Below are 19,611 nucleotides of genomic sequence, written 5' to 3'. Positions count from 1 at the left end.
TTAATAATGACTGTGTGATTTGATAATGGCATGGTATTCCAGTAAATGTTAGAAATGGCTTTTTTATTAGACTAAACACTACCTCAAAGCATGTGCTTTAGAGAGCTACCTCCTATCGAGTCCTAATGAGTTAATCTACAAAACATATGTTTTAAAGGGACAGAGCAGTCCTCATTTTTTAATAATGCATATTGGAGTCCAATATGTCTCATTTTTCTATTCCCCTTATCGCTGGGAGTAGCAGCAGCCATATTCATGTATGCTAGCTAAACAATAGCATTCAGCTCCCAATTATTTTATTGTAATATAGTGAATATAGGTGGGATCGGTCAGCTGGTAAATGCCCTAAATGCGAGGTCGATAAAATGAATACCATCATTGAGTAATAATAGCATCTATTATTCAGCTGCCGATTTGGTTAATTCCAAAAGTGTGTACTGAAAGCACTTGAGTCCCACTGGGAGAAAGGTTCTATATTAATACTAGTTGTTATGTATGTCCAGAATTCTGACTCTTTTTTCCAGTACTGTGTATTGTGCCACATGCATCCAATATTTAAATATGCTTGTATTAATCACAATTCACCATAAGTATCAAAGAAATAAAACCAATAATACTAATACTAATGTTTAAAAGACGATTCTGCAGGTACACTATGTATGCACATTCTGTAAGTATATACAACTTTTGCAAAGCAAATTTAGCAAGACAGACAACTACACAATAATATGTCTGATGCCTTTGTTATGAAACAGTTGCACTAATGATTCTCATTAATGGTAATAACGTGGTGAAAACTGTTTTTTCTTTAATGTAGGCTTTTTTTTCTTAGCTACAAAAAAGTGTAGAGCTATTGTAATTGCATGGGGTGACAAAAGGGGGTGAGTCTCCCTTTGGTTTATTTGTTTTTCTTATTTATCTATTTATTTTTGTTTAGCTATATTGTTGAAATTATTGAAATTCAATTCCCATGCAAAAGGTTGTATACTCTTGCAAACAACTCACATATTAATGAATATACAACTGGCTTAAGAGTGATGCTGAATTTGACTCCTAAGTGAATAAACCCAAATAAGTTAGATATATTTAGGGTGTTATAAATAAACGTTCTGTGGTATCTGCAAAACTCACAAATTCACTTTTTTATGATTTACGTGCAAGTCCATTAAGTGCATGTGACTTAAAGCACAGAAACTCGCAAAATAATCCCCATGCTGAGGGGTTACCCAGAACCTTTGTTAATCAAAGCGGCCTGACAAAGAAACCCCTGTTCCTTTACCCCATCCTCTGGGATATAGAGCACACCTATATCTCTTGCATTCCCATCCTGTGCTAAGTGAGATGAAGGAGCCAACCCCTGGGAGAGGTATTTTTAAGTCACATGCATTTGCTGATTTTTTTTTTTATTTTTATATAGCAATTCTATTTCTACAGAAATACCAAACTCAAAATTAGACCAATATACTCAATTAGAGGCCAATAAATTTGATATTGAGTAGAAATAAGAAAAATAGCCACTCCTGAATCATCAGCCAAAACATTAAAGCTTTATTTAAAAGAACAAAAGCATTTGCTTTAATCTGGAGTCAGGGTGAAATTTAGTTCTTATGAAAGGCTGAAACTATTATTGTATATTAGAGGCAGTTTGGATAGCAAAAATACCCAATACTATTTCTATGGAACAGGTATGGAAAAGGAGGACCTACCTCTAAGTCACTGTCAGGCGGAGGTGAAGGATTATTTTTTCTTCCTCTTCCTCGGGACTTTGACCCAGCACTTCTACACGTTCTGTCATCTAGATCTTTGATGGGTGTCGAGGGACTCTGTACTGTGTCAAATTCTCCTGAAATGACAGCAACATTCTGTCTACTAAACAAAGTTTTAAAATCTACACTGAGAAGGCAATTGTAACAACGCACAGCATTTCAAGTTTCTTTGTCTTTTCATCTGTGTGGTGCAACAAAGAGACATTAACATTCTGTTATTTTGCACAGGTAAAGAAATGAATTACCTACATTTAGAAAGTTTGGTCCTGATATGGTAATACCTTTCACCCTTTTCTAGGTCAAAATATGCTTTATCATCTGCAGCGCATAATTTCTCAAGTAAAGTTAAGTGTAATTATAATGTTTTCCTCATTTTCTTTTATGGTACATGTCTTCGGGCCCACACCCAACGCTGCCCAACAATGCTGTAAGGAAGCAAACATTCTAGATTCCGTTGTATGTCTCGAAACCTAGACCCCAGATTATGCTTCTAAATTGTATTTGCTCCTCCCCATATAAAACTGGGCAATGGAGCTTTAATCAATCATCTTGTTCTCCTTTCAAACAGATTTTTGTTATATAGCGTCTGTCAGTTCGGCAAACAGGCATCTTGGTGCTAGTCAACATCCACCAGATACCATACCTAACAAATTTACATGGTGCTTAATATTGTGCCCTGGGAAACATTTACAAGGGTGCATTGTTTATACATGTTCTCTGTAATAGTAAAATGTTCTTTTCGTCCTGTTTGAAAATACAGTCCTGCTTTACAACTGCACCTTGAGCTTTAAATGTGCCCCGGTACACATGAAAAAACACCGTCCTGCGTCCTATTTGGAAAAAAAAACATCAGGCATGCAAATCCCAATGTAATGTTTAAAGCAGCACGTGGGGAAATGAAGTCTATCCTCATGTATGCAAGATGAAACATATGTAGACCAATGTATTCATACAGAATTAATGACTTTAAGTATATGCCCACTGAAAATTACAATAACCTTTGTGTTTTCGTGAATGGCAGAATCTCCCATTTTTGCTTTCCCCAGCTGTCCATAAATCCATTTCCTCTCCTACAATCAGGGCTGTAGGATTTTTACAATCCTTTTGACTGCTTCTGGCATTATTCCTTTTTTTTTATTCTTTTCAAACGTAAACTTATCACACTTCAACACATCTGCTTCTTGGACTGTTGGAGAAAAAATCTGAACCATTACAAGCCAAAAGGGCACTATAGTAACGGCAGCTGGTCTATACCATTCCAGATTGCACTTACAGTTCAGCAGAAACTGTGACTATTCTGTGCACCTTTCCACAGAAAGTATATATATATGTGTAAAAGTATATATATAGTGTGTAAAAGTAATACTATAAAATATAAACAGAGATTTATAATACCATGCATTACTGTGCACCACCGCAACACTATCTCTTCATTTTAAGAAAGGTAAACTAAAACCTAAAAATGTCTTCTGGTAAGAATTTTGTCATGCATGATATGCAAAGAAAATCTTCAAAACTATGATTTTCTTGATCAGACTATGATCCAATTATATTTTGTACTTTAAGTGTGCAACTTGAGGCTCAATAATTCCATATGACAATTAAAGTTCACAGTTGTGACCTTTTAATCATCTCTATACAGTATATTACAGCATGATTAGAAACAATAAAACAAAGGGTTAATTTCTGCTCTGCGAGAACGCGGTACCTGTGGCCCAGCCATCACTGAAAATCTTGCAATGTCTCAGAACTGTTCTATTTGTCATCATAATATTATGCATTAGCATTTGCACATCATTGGCAGTGTCAAGAAATATATTTTGCCAAACTTATATTTGCAGCTACGTAAAGCCAAAATAAATTTGTGTACAATGAGTACCATATAACCACTGCCAGATTAACTCCAAATGACCAAAAATGTAAAAGCTATGGAAACGTTTTTTTAGTATATTCATATTTTAACAGTAGCAACAATTTTCTTTAAAATATTGCTTAACTCCTTAACAATCAACAGTCAGTTAATGACCTATATATATATATATATACCCATAGGGGAAAAAAAGGGAAAATTATATAATTCAAAGTCACTGTTTAATTTATAAGGTATTATTTTTTTTAATTATACACAGTATCCACTGGATTTCCTGTAGTCCTATTTTTTTATGAAATGCTAAATGCTACAGTCAAATAATTCAAATTTTGACTAATCAGTACAGAGCCCCTGCTGCCATTTTTCTGCATCCTAGTTTCTGTGTTTTTGTGAATAATTAATCACTTGACCTTGTTTCCATAACGGAGGTATGGCATTTCGGCTGCAAGTCTTCCATGAAGACCACTTCTGATCAGACTTCCCATTGTTTTCAGAAATGCTAAACTGATGGTACTGCTGGACATTTTAGGATTGCAACAGGAATAAGCATGACGTTTCCTTGGCTGACCTCTGCATCAATAGTCCCCAATATTGCCTGTTTCTCTATGCTTCTTCAAAAGAGCTTGGATAGAACATCTGGAAACCCCTGTCTGGCTAGAAATATATGCATAAGAGAGACCTATCTTGTTGCTTTGCTCAGTCTTGTGATAAATTGATAATTATTAGCTGTTTAGTATAATTGTTTAATCATGCACCTAACTACACTATATGAACAAAAATAAACATTACACTAACAGGGACTTTTATTATTATTGTTTCTGTTTTATATAGCGCCATCAAATTCCATAGCGCTGTACAATGGGTTGACAGGACAAAACAAGTAGTATGTAACATAACAATTTGACTTACAGAGACAACAGGTGTGGAGGGCCCTGCTCAAACGAGCTTACATTCAATACACATAGATATTATTGTGTAGTTGGTCCCCCCCCCTTTGCAGCTATAATAGCTTGCACTCTTCTGGGAAGGCTTTCCACATTTTTTGTGTGTTTCTGTGGGAATTTTAGCCCATTCATCCAGTAGAGCATTTGTGAGGTCAGGCACTGATGCTGGACAAAAAGTTCTGGCTTGCATTCTCTGTTCCAGTTCACCCCAAAGGTGTTTATGGGGTTGAAGTCAGGACTCTGTGTGGGCCAGTCGAGTTCTTGCACACCAAACTGATCCAACCATGTCTTTATGGACCTTGCTTTGTGCACTAGGGCACAGTCATGTTGGAATAGAAAAGGGCCTTCCCCAAACTGTCCCCACAAAGTTGGAAGCATAGCACTGTCCAAAATATCTTGGTATGCTGAGTAATTAAGATTTCTCTTCACTGGAAGTAAGGGCCCTGGCACAAACACTGAAAAACAACCCCAAGCCATTATCCCTCCTCCACCAAACTTTACCGTTGGCACTATGCAGTCAGACAGGATAACATTCATTCGACAAACTTAGACTCGCCCATCAGACTGCCAAACAGAGAAGCGTGATTCGTCACTCTCCAGAGCGCTCCAGAGTCCAGTGGCGGCGTGCTTTACACCACTCAATCCGACACTTGGCATTGTATTTGGTTATGTGAGGCTTGCAAACAGCTGCTTGGCAATGGAAACCCTTTCCATGAAGTTCCCGCCGCACAGTTTTGTACAGTGGACGTTCGGAACTCTTCGGCTATGGAATTAGCGGCGCATATCGGCGACTTTTGTGACTTTACATGGTCTTCTGCTTTGTGGCTGTGTTCCTGATGTTTCTGAAACACTTCCACTTTCCAATAATACCACTTACAGTTGACAGTGGAATATTTAGCAGGGATGAAATTTCACGAACCGACTTATTGCAAAAGTGTCATCCTACCACAGCATTACTCTTGAATTCACTGAGCTCGTCAGAACGACCTATTTTTTTTACAGAATGTTTGTGCATGAAGACTGCATGGCTACGTGCTTAATTTAATACACCTGTGGCAATAAAAAACAAGGGTCGGGCCCCAATACTTTTGTCCATATAGTGTATATGCCTACAAAATCCCTGACCTTGTGCAAATGTACTTAGAAAATGAGAGGCTGGTTTGAAGGAAAAGGGTGGTCACGTCAAATATTGGTTTGATTTTGATTTTTCCTCACTTTGCAATTGTCTATTTTAAAAGCATTTTTTAGTTTATAGTAGTTTTTTACACATGCCTAAAACTTTTGCACAGTACTGTATTAAGCTATAGACTTCAAGATCAATTAGATCAGATGGCCCCTTTCTTCTTATGCCCTAGTAATCATATTTTCTTTTCTTGCATATTACCCTTTCAGCAAATGCACCCCTTTAATATTTTATGTGTGAAGTAATTAGCTTCAACAGGAAAGATGCTGTTAGGTGTCGCAACACTGCCCTGTAGTTCCCAATTAATCTATTAGTCTTATAAATGGAAAACTCTACATATCTCCTTTGTCAGGGAATCTTAATAGCTCTGCCCTTCACAATTTCTTCCTTCGCAACCAAGTTTATTTCATTAAGCTAATCTCTAATTCAGAATGAGCAGCTGTCCCAGTGAACTCAAAGTATGCATCTATTTTGGAGTTGCAAGTCAGCACTGCATGGTTTTTGGACAACTGCAGTTTCAACTGTTTGGCTTACTTCGTGATAGTTTGTTTTAACCATTTCAGAACAGAAGGGGCCTCACTTGTAGTTTCATGTATTTACTTTAATGCAATTAATATATGACAAAATTGATACGTTAGCACAAAAACAGAGTATGGTATTACCGTATTAAATAAAAAGCTACCATGTAATCTGTAATCAATATTGTTCCTTATTATTTCTTTACTGCCTCTCTTGAAAGAGACAAACAACTCTTGAAATGCACCACGGGCTCTAGAACTGACTAATATAACTTAAAAGTTTTTAACAATTAAGAGAGAGAGAGAGACAACAATCATTGTATTTATCATGTATATATCTTTGATTATTGGATCCAATAATAATTCTGGTTAGCCTATGCAAATATTATATGTGATGATTCAATAATTCCAGACATGGTGAATGAAACAGTTCTGTATGTATCAAAGAACTTTCACTTCAGCAAAGAATTGAACTTTCTATTTCCTCAGTAGAATCAATTTTTTAAAATGCATATAATCACTAAGAATACATTTCGGTTTTGCTGAAGCAAGCATTAGATATTTTGGAAATGTGGACATTTCAAGTCTTACGGCAAGCCCAGAAAAAAGATATAGAGTCCTACATGTTCAACGCACTCATAGCTTAACACACATTAGCCGAAATGAACTTCGCATAAAGCTTATAGATATATCTTTGGATATTTGTGGTATCGAAAAAGAAATAGTAAAGAGAAGGCAAAAATCATTTAATATGAGCCCAACTATTTGAACACATTCTAATGACTATCATTTATTAATCACATTTTTTTGTTCTGAATGGCCATGGCAAATAATGGGCTGTCACTATAAGTTGTTATTAAAAACACCACCTTTAAGGATTTTGCACCGGAATTGTGTCTTAGAAATATCTCCCACAGTGTTAGGAAACTATTCACAAAATATATATATATTTTAGTAGAGGCATGGAAAGAAACTGTTAATTCGTGTATATACATATTGGAAAATGAGGTTTAGAAATGATAAGCGCTAACCATTTCTGAACGCATCCCGTGCTATTTTTGTTTGTAAATGGCTACTGAATATGTCATATTACAATTGTCTGTATGCATGTCTGTATTGTTAAATATTTTGAATGTTTATGTAATTTTAAAATGAATAAAAAAAAATAGTGAATATACATATTTTACATATACATTTTCACTCAATATACATTTATACCTGATTGATTTGTCAAGCCTGAAAGAGAATCCTGTAATTGGTATGTTGATGATGAGGAGGTGCCATCCACAGCATTATTTGAGGTCATATAGGGTCCATATGTTGATGCTGAATAATACTGAGCATATTGGTTTTGGCCGAAAGCTGTGTAAGAGGGATAATCCTGGAACAGTACGAACAATTTATTAAGCAAGGTTCTAAAATGATTACTTAAGTCTGTCAGGAGAGAGGATTAATTGCCACTTAACACTAGGTAAAGCACATATCCTGTTACTTCAGGTATATTTCATATTGAGTTGACACTCAACCAAATCAAATCATTTACAAAAAACAGGGACTTAAAATTTTAATCATGTTAAAGATAATGCTGAGTCATTAGAAACTTTCTTGAAAGTCGATTTCCCAGGTGTCAGAAATAAATAAACATGGCCACAGTTCTAGCCCCTTCTTTTAAAAGGACATTTTAAGAACACTTCCCCACTGCTACATTGTGTTTCAAATCATTTTTTAATGTTCCTTTGTATTACAAAACTACCATAATTACTACAAAGATATATTCAACATTTTGAAGGATAGTTATAATACTGTATGTATATGTCAAATTAATTTTGAACTTTACCGGAGAGGCAATGAGTATATTAATGAAGGGATAAACTATCTATTTTTAACTATTTCTGAAAACATTTTATAAAGATATTTTGTATTCATATAACCAGTGTTGATAAAATAATAATTTCTTAACTATTTCTCATCCAGAGAATTGTAATATAGGTTGGTCAAGATGATTTTCTCATAATTTACTTATAACTACTGCTTATGGCAAGGAGGGGTTTACTTGTTGATCAGGAGATAAGAGATGGTTTCCACCCTGGTTATTCTTAGAGGTGTTGGTTAGGAGTAGGGATGGATAGATCAATTAATCAGGGATAGTCTACATTTTGGTTATGATAAGGCAGGGTCTCCATTTTGTTCAGGCTTAAGGGTGTATATGTGTGTTGGTTAGAGTTTTGGGAAGTACAATTACCTAATACAGTGATGGTGACCTCTCAAACATGCTAAGTTATTATTGCTATCCATAATACTGACCAATGTACACTTCGTATGGTGTGACATCTTTAAGGAGTCTGGCCAATTATCAAATTGCTTGTATCTCTTTTGTAACCTCTCAAAAATGTTAAAAAAATAAAGGTTTCTTTTTTTAAATAACTACCATGTGTCAGTAACATACGACAACAGCTGCCCTCCCAAGACAACATCAATCTGTCTTACCTGTTGAGGAGTGCTAAAGTTGCTTGAATTGGAGACTGAGTTATTTGCATAAATACTAGATGATGGGGTAAAACTAGAACCTGTAGAGCAGATATATAACACTTAATATATGTTAATGTTACTTACACACGATGATTTTGATCAGTAAGGCAATATACATTTGTTTAAATCAGGGTGCCTTTGAATAGTTTGGAGAAATAACCATTCAAACACCATCTACCAAAAGTTATAAAGAAAGGAAACACACACCTCAAAAAATATGAGATAATATGTCTCTCAGAAACATGAGACTGCCAATGTGTAATATAAATATACAAAATGACTGATTAATGGAAATTACAATAGTGTAAATAATAATAATAATAATAGTCCTATAGGGCTATTCAAAAAGTGGAAGCCATGTGAAAAGTGCATCTGAAGGTTTTTTCTCTCTCTCCTCGCTTGAACTTTAGATGCACTTTTTACGTCTTCCGCTTTTTTAATAGTCCTATATGACTATTATTATTTCTTACACTATTGTATTTTCCATTAATAATGTTCACGTTTCTGATATCACATCTTATATTTTTTTTAAGTAAATGTTTAATAGTCACCACAGACAACAAAAAAGTGCTCAAGAAACTAACTCAAATCAACAGTGCTCCAGACCTGATCTTCTATACTCATAGCCCATCACTGTCTTTCACATACTTGCTCATCATATAACTAACTAAATGTCACCAAAAAAAAACCACACAAAATACCTTTATGCTTATGCAGTTATTTAACACTCACTGACCATTCATCACCCTGGCAATTGCAGTTACAGTTCATTCTTTACTTTGTATTTATTCATTTTACATATAATACTTTACCTGGCATTTGATAGGAGTATGGTGTTTGGCCTGGCTGTGGAGTCGAAAACCCTGGGCTGTAGCTAAGGCACCCGCTCTGCAGTGGTGACTGTGTTTGTGGAAGTCCACTTTCTGTCTTGATTCCTGGCAACATTACACCTAAATCTACAGGATACAGAAATATACAACCTCTAATTACTATTTCGTTTACAAACAGGACTAATAAAACATAAAGTACAGAAATGATAAAGCGTCATACCATAGGCTGGTAAACTGTAAGGCTGGCCCGTTTGCGAGTACGCTGTGTAAACTGTAGGTTGCTGCATCCCAGAGTACTGAGTCTGACCAGCGTAGGCTGACATTGTCTGAGCTGCCGGAGTAGACAGAATGTGTGGATAGGGTCTAAAAATAAAGAACAAATATCATTTGTGCTAAAATTATATAATGTGGGCTAAATTTGCAAAAAAAATGTTTGTTGGGGTTGACAATAACATACCAAAATATAAAAAATGTAACTTCAAGAACATTATATTAAAATGTTAGAAATATTAAAATGTAAAAAATATTAAAATATTAGAAATAGCCCCTTTACCATTTGTATTTATTCCTTATGTAGCACTCTTAGAACCAAATGTAATTCTGTACATAGGAGCAAAATTTGAACCAACAGACGTTAAACTAAATAGTAACCAATTAAACAAAAAATAGGTCTTCTGGGTGAGGTTAATAACTCAGAGTTGGGTATTCACCACAGAAGAGTTTGTAGGAATGTCTAGCCATGCACTTTTGCAGGAGACAGTCACTAAAGATAGCTCTTCATAATGCACCATACTGTCAGAGTTGAATTTTCAACTCTCTAGAAAACTCCCACTTAAACTCCAAGGTACTTATCATGGAAAAATGTATAGCACATGCAAATGTCTGCGAGCCAGATGTCTTCAGGATGGACCGAATAAACGAATGACCCAAACTAGACTGTCGGTATCAAATATACCACTGAACCATGCAGCATATCACATAACCGTGTCCCGGAACTCCCTGAGTTTGACCAGGAGTCTCAGAGTGTAGCCTCACCCATTAAGCCCCCCACCCAAAAAAAAAGAAAGAGAACTCCAGGTTACCAACCATGGGAATTGTGGGGAGGATTGCATAGCTAAGGGGCGGCAAGTTAACCTACTTATGCTTTGTTCCTGAAAGTAGGTAGAGGATGGAACATCCGCTCAAGTATATATATATATATATATATATATATATATAGCTATGAAATGGTTTAGTGTATGGCAATACCAGTTCATTTTAGCAACATGTGAACGGTATGGGTTTCATGCAAAAAATGTCACCTTAAACTGCTATTTATATTAGATTTGTTAAATATAATGTAAATGAAATGCAATTGCATCAATCTATGGAGTAAGAAAAGCAATTGTTTTATTTAATATTATAGATTTATTTAATATTATAGAGTTTGTGCCTTGCTTTCTGTGGAAGCAGCCAGTGAAGAGTAAAATGAGACAACCGTCTCATTTTCTCACTATAATAACTAAAGAATGCCTGAAGATTTTTACCTATAAAAGAATACAAAATAGAATTAAATATCCATTCAACATGGAAAGAGGTCTCGGTGTACAATATTCAATGGTCTAATGTGATTAAAATAGTAGAATAGATAGGTGTCCTAAGTAATAATATCTAAATTAATTTTGTTGTAAAGGAACATTATTAGACATTTTCATTACCATAGCTGCCATATGCATTAAATTGCATATACTAGCTAGAATGTACCTTTAAGTGAATAAACCCCTAAATGAGACAAACACTTTGGAAGTTACGCATCCGGGGACATTTTGGTAATAGTGAGATAATCAAATGGAAGAAAAGCAGTGGAATGTTCTAAAAATTCCCGTTGACATTCTGCTCAGGACCTCACTTATCACACCTTAAATCTTTCACCCCATCTCTCTTTGTCACAAAAACATTAGCAGTCTTACATTTTTAGTATGACCGTTTCTTCTGGGTTTTTTTTATTATCAATAATGTGTATTTAATATTCAAGGCACTGTTTGATGAGAAATTCATACCACACCTGTGGGAATATTATATAAATACACAATCGATTCCAATGACCAGATTACCAAATCAGTATTATTATAATCCAATAATTATTAATTGCAATACAGCTAATAGAGGATTACAAAATCTATTTACTGGGTAAAGAAATAAAACCGGTGGAAGTTGTTTTTCTTGTCCCTTTTAACACAAATAACAGGGTTGAACATATAAATACCACAACAGCTGATGATTAGAGGCTAAGTTTTAAATATCCTGTATTCATTTTATGACAACATACAACAGCTTAGGAAAATATAATATGGGCAAGTCACGCATTCACATTCCCAAGCACCTTAAACATGACATACAAGATTAGCCAACGTTTCTTATATTTCAAGAAAAAATGTGAGGTGTGAATAAGTAGAATATACATAAAAATGTTATCCTGTATCACATGATACATACTATACATATAGTATGGAACCTATTTCGATGCAGCAACACGAATAAACATGATTCTATTTTCAGAAATTGCTGGTACATGTCTATTTTCTAGGAATACAATTGTCCCTTTTTGTGTTAAGGTACATATGACCCTGTTTAACTTAACCTCAACTGCTAACACAGATGCATGGTATGCAAGCCTGTCGGCATACAAGAGCTCCACAGTAATGTTACTGATATGATTCATGAGCTCCAAATGAAGGTTTTCGGTAAAAGAAATCTAACTCTACATACATGAATATGCCAGTACATGTGTGTTACAGCAGGATATATGATAACTGCAATATAGCTACATGTAAAGATAATAATGATTTGTACAAAAAATCTGTGACCTGTGTAGATCTTCATCCTTAAACATACCTATCATGTCCACTCTCTTCTAAAAGTTTTCACTCTATGTATACACCGATCAGCCATAACATTATGACCACCTGACTAATATAGGCCATCCTTTTGCCGCCAAAACAGCCTTGACCCATGGATGCATGGACTCCACTAGACCTCTGAAGCTGTGCTGTATCTGGTATCCACGTTAGCAGCAGATCCTTTAAGTCCTGTAAGTTGCAAGGTGGGGCCTCCATGGATGCATCCTGGTGCCATGTGTTCTCCAGGTAAGCAACGCGCATGCACCCGACCATCCACGTTATGTAAAAGAAAATGTGATTCATCAGACCAAGCCATCTTCTTCTATTGCTCCATGATCCAGTTCTTATGCTCACCTGCCCATTATAGGCACCTTCGGCAGTGGACTGGGGTCAGCGTGGGCATCCTGACTCGTCTGCAGATACGCAGCCCCATACACAACAAACTGCAATGCACTGTGTGTTCTGAGGTTCTGACACCTTTTTATCGGAACTAGCATCAATTTTTTTCAGCAATTTGAAATACAGTAGCTTATCTGTTGGATTTCACCACATGGGCCAGCCACCCCCCACGAGCCTTGGTCGTCCATGATCCTGTTCGCTGGTTCACCGGTTTTCCTTCCTTGATAGGTACTGACCCCACACAAGAGCTGCGATTTTGAAGATGTTCTGACCCAGTCGTCTAGCCATCACAATTTGGCCCTTGTTAAAGTCGCTTTGATTTCTATGCTTGCCCATTTTTCCTGCTTCTAACACATGAACTTTGAGCGCCAAATGTTCACTTACTCCCTAATATATCCCATCCACTGACAGGTGCCACAATAACAAGATTATCAGTGTTATTCACTTCAGTCAGTCCACAGTCAGCGGTCATAATGTTATGGCTGATCGGTGTGTGTAAAAGTCATGTCAGCATGGAAATTGTACATCATGCTTGGTGGGGTGGACCTTCACTGTATGAACCACCCAACATCACTGAGGATTTGCATCCTGACAAGGCTAAGACAGGTAGAGCTTTGCGTGATGGGGATGATGAGTGGTTGCGGGATAGCATTGTGTGCAGAGGGCAAGGGGCTGGCAGACAGTGTTTTGTGTATAGGCTGTCTGTGTCAAGACAGAGAGAGAGAGAGACAAGAGGATGAAAAGAGAAAAGCAAAAAATGAAGAAGACAAAGCAGAGCAAAAAGGGAGAAAAGGAGGAGAAATACGGGGAAATAGGAAAATGAGAGAGAAGATAAGAGGAAGTTGAGAGACAAAAGATACGAGGTAGAATAGAACAAATGCGTAAAAGAAAGAAAAAAAAGAAAAAAAGAGGGTTATAAAAAATATCTGTTCAATGAAAAAAGAAAGACCATAAGCTAGTTATATTATATCTGTAAAAGACTATTATATACTTGAGTGGACATCACAAAGCGAAGCTTATTTAACAGAAAATTACTGTATAATAATATATTATAATAATCACAAACACTGCATGGCACAATACATTACCTGACTAATAATCTTAAACTTGCTACATTTACAAGTTTTGACTCTTGCATATGTGTGGTAACATGACGTTTTTAGCATCATTGTGAAGGCGGAAGCTAGTAGGCCTTCATTAAATTTGTAATACAAAAATGAATAAATGCAGTAATAAAGCCACTATTGTATAAGTAGACTTTTTTCCATGAATAAAAAAAATGAGAGAATATTGGAAGATTACCACACTTTACGACATTTCACCATATTTTGTTGATAATATGATGAAAATATGGTAGGCTTTAATCTAAATTTAAGTTAAAATTTCAAAGATTAAACCATTTCTCATTAAGCAGCTGTAAATCTCGGTTAAGTGCCAGTTACTTGCTTTTTTTTATTATTTGGGTAACTTATCAACACTATTTCTATAGCAATAACCACGTACGCATCAACACTTTGTAAAGACATCTTTAAGTAAACCGGTGCTAGACTATTATTTAGTTAAATGTTAAATATATTAGTTCACTTTAAAAGTCATGTAACAGGATGAAATGATTATGTTGTATACCATGAAATTCACTGCAGCTGTTGGTTAAACTAACTGTGACGCCATCATATTTTAACTTAATACTATATCCATTTTCCATTTTCATTTAGTCCCATCACAGAAAACATTATTTTGAATACGTGCACAAACAAAATAATTAGAAAAAATATCGGGCATAAAAGATAACTATTTGCGAATAACTAATTTCCGTTAACATTTTGTGTCCTATGTATGACTCGATGCTAATATAAATAGTTTCTCTGATTGATCTGGCTCAGATATGGTAAATGTACTTTTCTTTTCAAACGTTAAATAACTTGCCACTTACTTAGAGGGATATAGCTGAGACGCGTACTGGTGTGCTGATCTTGGACTGTAGCCACTGCTTGTTATTACTGGAAAACATAAAACACGCTTACAAACTTTAGGACCATAAATAATGTGCATTTACGCTCTAACAGCTTTACCATAGATCATAAATGCTGACAAAATGAGTTATTTTAGTGTAAAATAGGACTACAAAGTGTGGAAGTATTTTGTATAGAACCATATCAACATTTTGGCAACAGCAAATACTCTGAGGCCTTTAATGCAGTCAAACGCTTAAACTAAAAACTAAAAATAAACACATAGGTAATGTCCGACCGCATGCATTTGTTGAAACCACCCTGCTGTTTTAAGTTAAAAACACGTCCTTGCCCCATTTTTATCTTCTGGTGTAATTTCACAAGCAATTTAAATAAGTCCCCTAAAACATGCAGTAAGATAAGTAACCAACCTATTCAGCTCATAAAGTATATTACAACAAAGCTAAAGCAGAGTGCTCTCACAGGTCAGAAACCTTCCTGTAAAAACTCTGTACCACGCAAAATAGTCCCTGTATCTCAACATCTCAGGCTCCACTTGCTGGACAGCTCTGTGGCAGCCCATCCCAAGTCTCAATCTTATGTGGTCTAACTCAAACGTTAGTGCAGAGGTTTTTCTTTCCTTCAGCCATCTGTTTCGAGACAGATGCAAGCTAAATATACATTTTGCATAATGATTAATCCATCCCTTTATATAAACTACATTAGAAATGGTCAGTGCAATACTGCATCTCCATTAACTAAAAGACTCACATGGGTTATATTCACTAAAGGGATAGCTGACAAAAGAGTAGTTTCAACTTTACATCTTTATAAAGTATGAAGCTCCAACCCCAGTGAGCTTCTGATGCAGGAGGAGCTTAGTTGCCCCTCTACAATGCATAGTTGAATAAGTGAGATTTCTTCAGTTTCCTCATCATTGTTCTATGTATTACGCAGGGCCAGCTCAGCCCTTCTAGCTGGAGAAATCTCCCAGTGTTGACTCTTCATAATGAAGAGAGAAGAGAGGGAATGGAAACCCTCCATTTTGTGAACTTGAATGCATTTTTAAGGGGTGCTACTCTGTACAAAATATATAGAACTTTATTTTTGAAATAACTAGTACATTTTAAATATATATATATATATAAAATATATGCCAATACAATGTATGTATAAAAAATAACAAAAAGTGTAAATTCTTATGGCAAAAAATTGACCTCCCATGAAAAACTCACTGAAGAATGGACACTAATTTAGATAGGAGTCATTAATTAATATAGGATTTACAAGCCAGGAAACATAGGGTACACTGAAAAAAAATATTTTAGGTCTGGGTCTTGGACACGGCCTTGATGTATTATTGAAATACAGTATATAAGCGGAGTATCTTGAAGCTCTGGTGGTTAAATCTAAATGTCGACAAAAACACGAGTGTCAACACTTTGTAAAAATGGTATAGGTATTAGACGTGCAAATGGGCGAAAAATGTTTCTGACTGAACTTCGCTCCCTGCCCATTCGGTTTGGCCGAAAATTTTGGGGCATTTTTCATGCTCTCTCTCTCATGCTCTCTAAAAGTTTTCATACTTTCTCTGCTGACCACTTCTGTATCTTCTTCTGTATCTTCTTCATCTTCCATCTTCTCCCTTGTTTTCTCTCTTCTATCTTTAATATTGAATCCTTAATCTGGAATCTTCGTTCTTCGTCCACATCTCCGCGGATATAACCTGGCAACTTCTGCCAAAACGGCGACATTGCAGTGACTTCCCCCGATCCTCCAATCAGGGAAGAGAATGTCACCAAAAGCGCCACCTGAGGGCAAATGGTGACATCCTCTCCCAAACCTCCAATCAAATGAGAAGACATCACTGCAAAAGCCTTCATTTTGCCCTCAGGCAAACTGAGGGCAATATGGCAGCGCTTGGGGTGATGCCCTCTCCATGATCCTCCAATCGGGAGAGTAAGAGAGTGAGTAAGAGTTTCAGAGAGTGTGAGTGAATGGGGATGAAAATTCTGAGCTTTTCATTTCGTTTTCGTTTAATTTGTGGGGGGTCTGGCCTCGTTTTCGGGGCTTCGTATGAATGCCCAAATTTACCAAAATTTGGAAAATGTGTAATTCGGACGAATCCAAATACACAAGCCCAAGATATTAATTTACTAAGTGGTTCTCTGCTCGCCTTGCTACAGACCCTCTATTGGATTCTCTGTTAGTTGACCTTTGGCTTTCCTATTGGACTACCCCGCTTGTCTGTTTCCTGACCCTAGCTTGGACTAATGTGATATTTTTGCAATGAACGCTGCATGATAGGCTAGCACCACAATGTGTAATATCTACAATTAAATATGTGAGTAGACTGCTTATTCTGAAGTTGGTGACTTGCACTAGATTAACTATACTTTGATCAAAGATCTATTGTGCAGAGGCATGCCATCCTTTCTGATTTCAAATTGTGTGGAACGAGATTCTTTTCCCAGCAGGACAATGATGCTAAACACAGTGCTAATTTGTATAGCTTTTTCATCATAACATATTGAGACACAAAGCTAAATTATTGGTCCCTTGCCATGCATCAATAGTGAAGGAAAAGTAAAGCTGAAGGCTTAAGGAACCTCTACTAAATTTAGAAAGGGTTTTTGCCAGATATAAATGTTATTTTTGTGCAATCTTCCGTAGAGTATAAAGTGTAGTCAGACTGATTTACCTGACCCAGTAAAGGTGTCAAGCGATCCATCCCCGGTTGTTGTTGTTGTTTCACTGCTGTTCATGGGCTCTGTTTTGACTGCAAGAAGAGACACTACATAGAATAATAAGTAAATATTTACAAGCATTACAGTGGAGACCTCAAGCTATGTTTCAATATACCGTATAAAGCCCATTCTTAACAAACATGCAGAGGACAGACAATTTAAGGGCAGCAAACATATAGTACACAATCACACATGCTGAAAATACTGTAATGTAGACACTAATCATAATAATGTATTTAATGGACTTGGGGACATCACAGACAGCTATATCAACTGTCCTACTAGACATGCATATATAATCTTAAATAGGGCTGCAACTAACGATTATTTTCATAATCGATTAGTTGGCCGATTATTTTGTCGATTAATCGATTAATCGGATAAAAAAAATGAATGTAAATTTTTCATTTATTTAAAATAATTTAATAAACAAATGATGTTAAATACAAACAGCAGAATAAAAAAAAAACTTTGATAAAATGCATTTCTTGTCTTTATTTCCCAACCAGCCCCCCAATTTATGCACATTTGAGCCCAGACATGCCACGCTGCCTCCCACATATGCCACTCCATGCTGCCTCCCACATATACCACTCCACGCTGCCTCCCACATATACCACTCCACGCTGCCTCCCACATATACCACTCCACGCTGCCTCCCACATATGCCACTCCACGCTGCCTCCCACATATGCCACTCCACGCTGCCTCCCACATATACCACTCCACGCTGCCTCCCACATATACCACTCCACGCTGCCTCCCACATATACCACTCCACGCTGCCTCCCACATATGCCACGCTGCCTCCCACATATGCCACGCTGCCTCCCACATATGTCACTGTGCCTGATATGCCTTATACCACCTGATACACCACTCCATCCTCCCCAGACATGCCACGCTGCCTCCCAGATATGCCACGCTGCCCTCCCCACATATGCCACTCCACTCTACCCCAAGATATGCCACTGTGGCCCCAGATATGCCTTATACACCCTGATACACCACTCCGTCCTCCCCAGACATGCCACACTGCCCTCCCCACATATGCCTTATATACTGTATATGCCTTATACCCCCAGATATGTCACTCCGTCCTCCCCAGATATGCCTTATACCCCCCAGATATCTCATAGTCCCCTCATAGAGTCACAGACCCGTTCGCATGACACTGACACCATACTTTTATAAATAAGTACTGGGTTAATCTTCACTGCCCCCAGGATTTAGATTCCCTTTAGTCTGCCCCCCTTTATCTCTAACTGCACCTTAATTATTATTAATTATTATTATTATTATTAATTATTAAATTAACCCTCAGTCCTCATCATTAAATTAACCCTAAACACCCCATTAACCACAGCATCCCCTATATTAACCCTAAAGACCCTGTCAACCACAACAGCCCCTAAATTAACCCTAAACACAACTGCCTCAAATTAACCCCAAACACCCCATTAACCACAGCTGCTCCTAAATTAACCCTAAACACCCCATTAACCATAGCTGCCCCTAAATTAACCCTAAACACCCTATTAACCATAACTGCCCCTAAACACCCCATTAACCATAGCTGCCCCTAAACACCCCATTAACCATAACTGCCCCTAAATTAACCCTAAACACCCCATTAACCATAACTGCCCCTAAATTAACCCCCACCTCCCCTGACTTTCAGTAGCCCAAACATTAATTTTATACTTACAGTTAGATGAGTGTCACAGTCATGTGGTTGTGGCCTTCTGGGAGAAGGAAGGGGGCGGGGCCAGTTGTCACAGTGATTACAGGGAGGGACTGGTAAGTAGGAGCTGCTGCTGTGAGTCAGACTAAACTATTATATAATGAGGGGTGTTTTTCAGAGCGTTTGCTCTGAAAAAACCCTCATTTTATAATCGATAATAATCGATTCACCTAATCGATAATGAAATTCGTTGGCAACGAATTTCATTATCGATTATTATCGATTTTATCGATTAGTTGTTGCAGCCCTA

The 19,611-nt window shown here is 36.8% G+C and overlaps 1 protein-coding gene across 7 annotated transcripts in view; it reads right to left on the bottom strand.

The window, feature by feature from the left end:
- The window catches only part of EYA4 (EYA transcriptional coactivator and phosphatase 4), a 108,472-nt gene that overhangs the window by 20,143 nt on the left and 68,718 nt on the right, over positions 1 to 19,611 (bottom strand). For 4 of the 7 annotated variants that reach the window (XM_053459302.1, XM_053459304.1, XM_053459307.1 and 1 more), the window contains 7 exons: positions 17,572 to 17,649; positions 14,852 to 14,918; positions 9,861 to 10,003; positions 9,623 to 9,766; positions 8,769 to 8,848; positions 7,500 to 7,662; positions 1,707 to 1,843 (listed from right to left, as the gene is read on the bottom strand). In XM_053459302.1, coding sequence (XP_053315277.1) covers positions 1,707 to 1,843; positions 7,500 to 7,662; positions 8,769 to 8,848; positions 9,623 to 9,766; positions 9,861 to 10,003; positions 14,852 to 14,918; positions 17,572 to 17,649 — 812 coding nt within the window. Of the gene's footprint in view, positions 1 to 1,706; positions 1,844 to 7,499; positions 7,663 to 8,768; positions 8,849 to 9,622; positions 9,767 to 9,860; positions 10,004 to 14,851; positions 14,919 to 17,571; positions 17,665 to 19,611 lie in introns of all 7 variants that reach the window. The other 3 variants (XM_053459301.1, XM_053459303.1, XM_053459306.1) reach the window with 1 other exon arrangement.

Source organism: Spea bombifrons, chromosome 3, assembly GCF_027358695.1.
Source record: "Spea bombifrons isolate aSpeBom1 chromosome 3, aSpeBom1.2.pri, whole genome shotgun sequence".
Classification (NCBI taxonomy): Eukaryota; Metazoa; Chordata; class Amphibia; order Anura; family Pelobatidae; genus Spea; species Spea bombifrons.
Note: the sequence above shows the minus strand (reverse complement) of the source record. Positions and strands in the feature narration are given on the sequence as shown.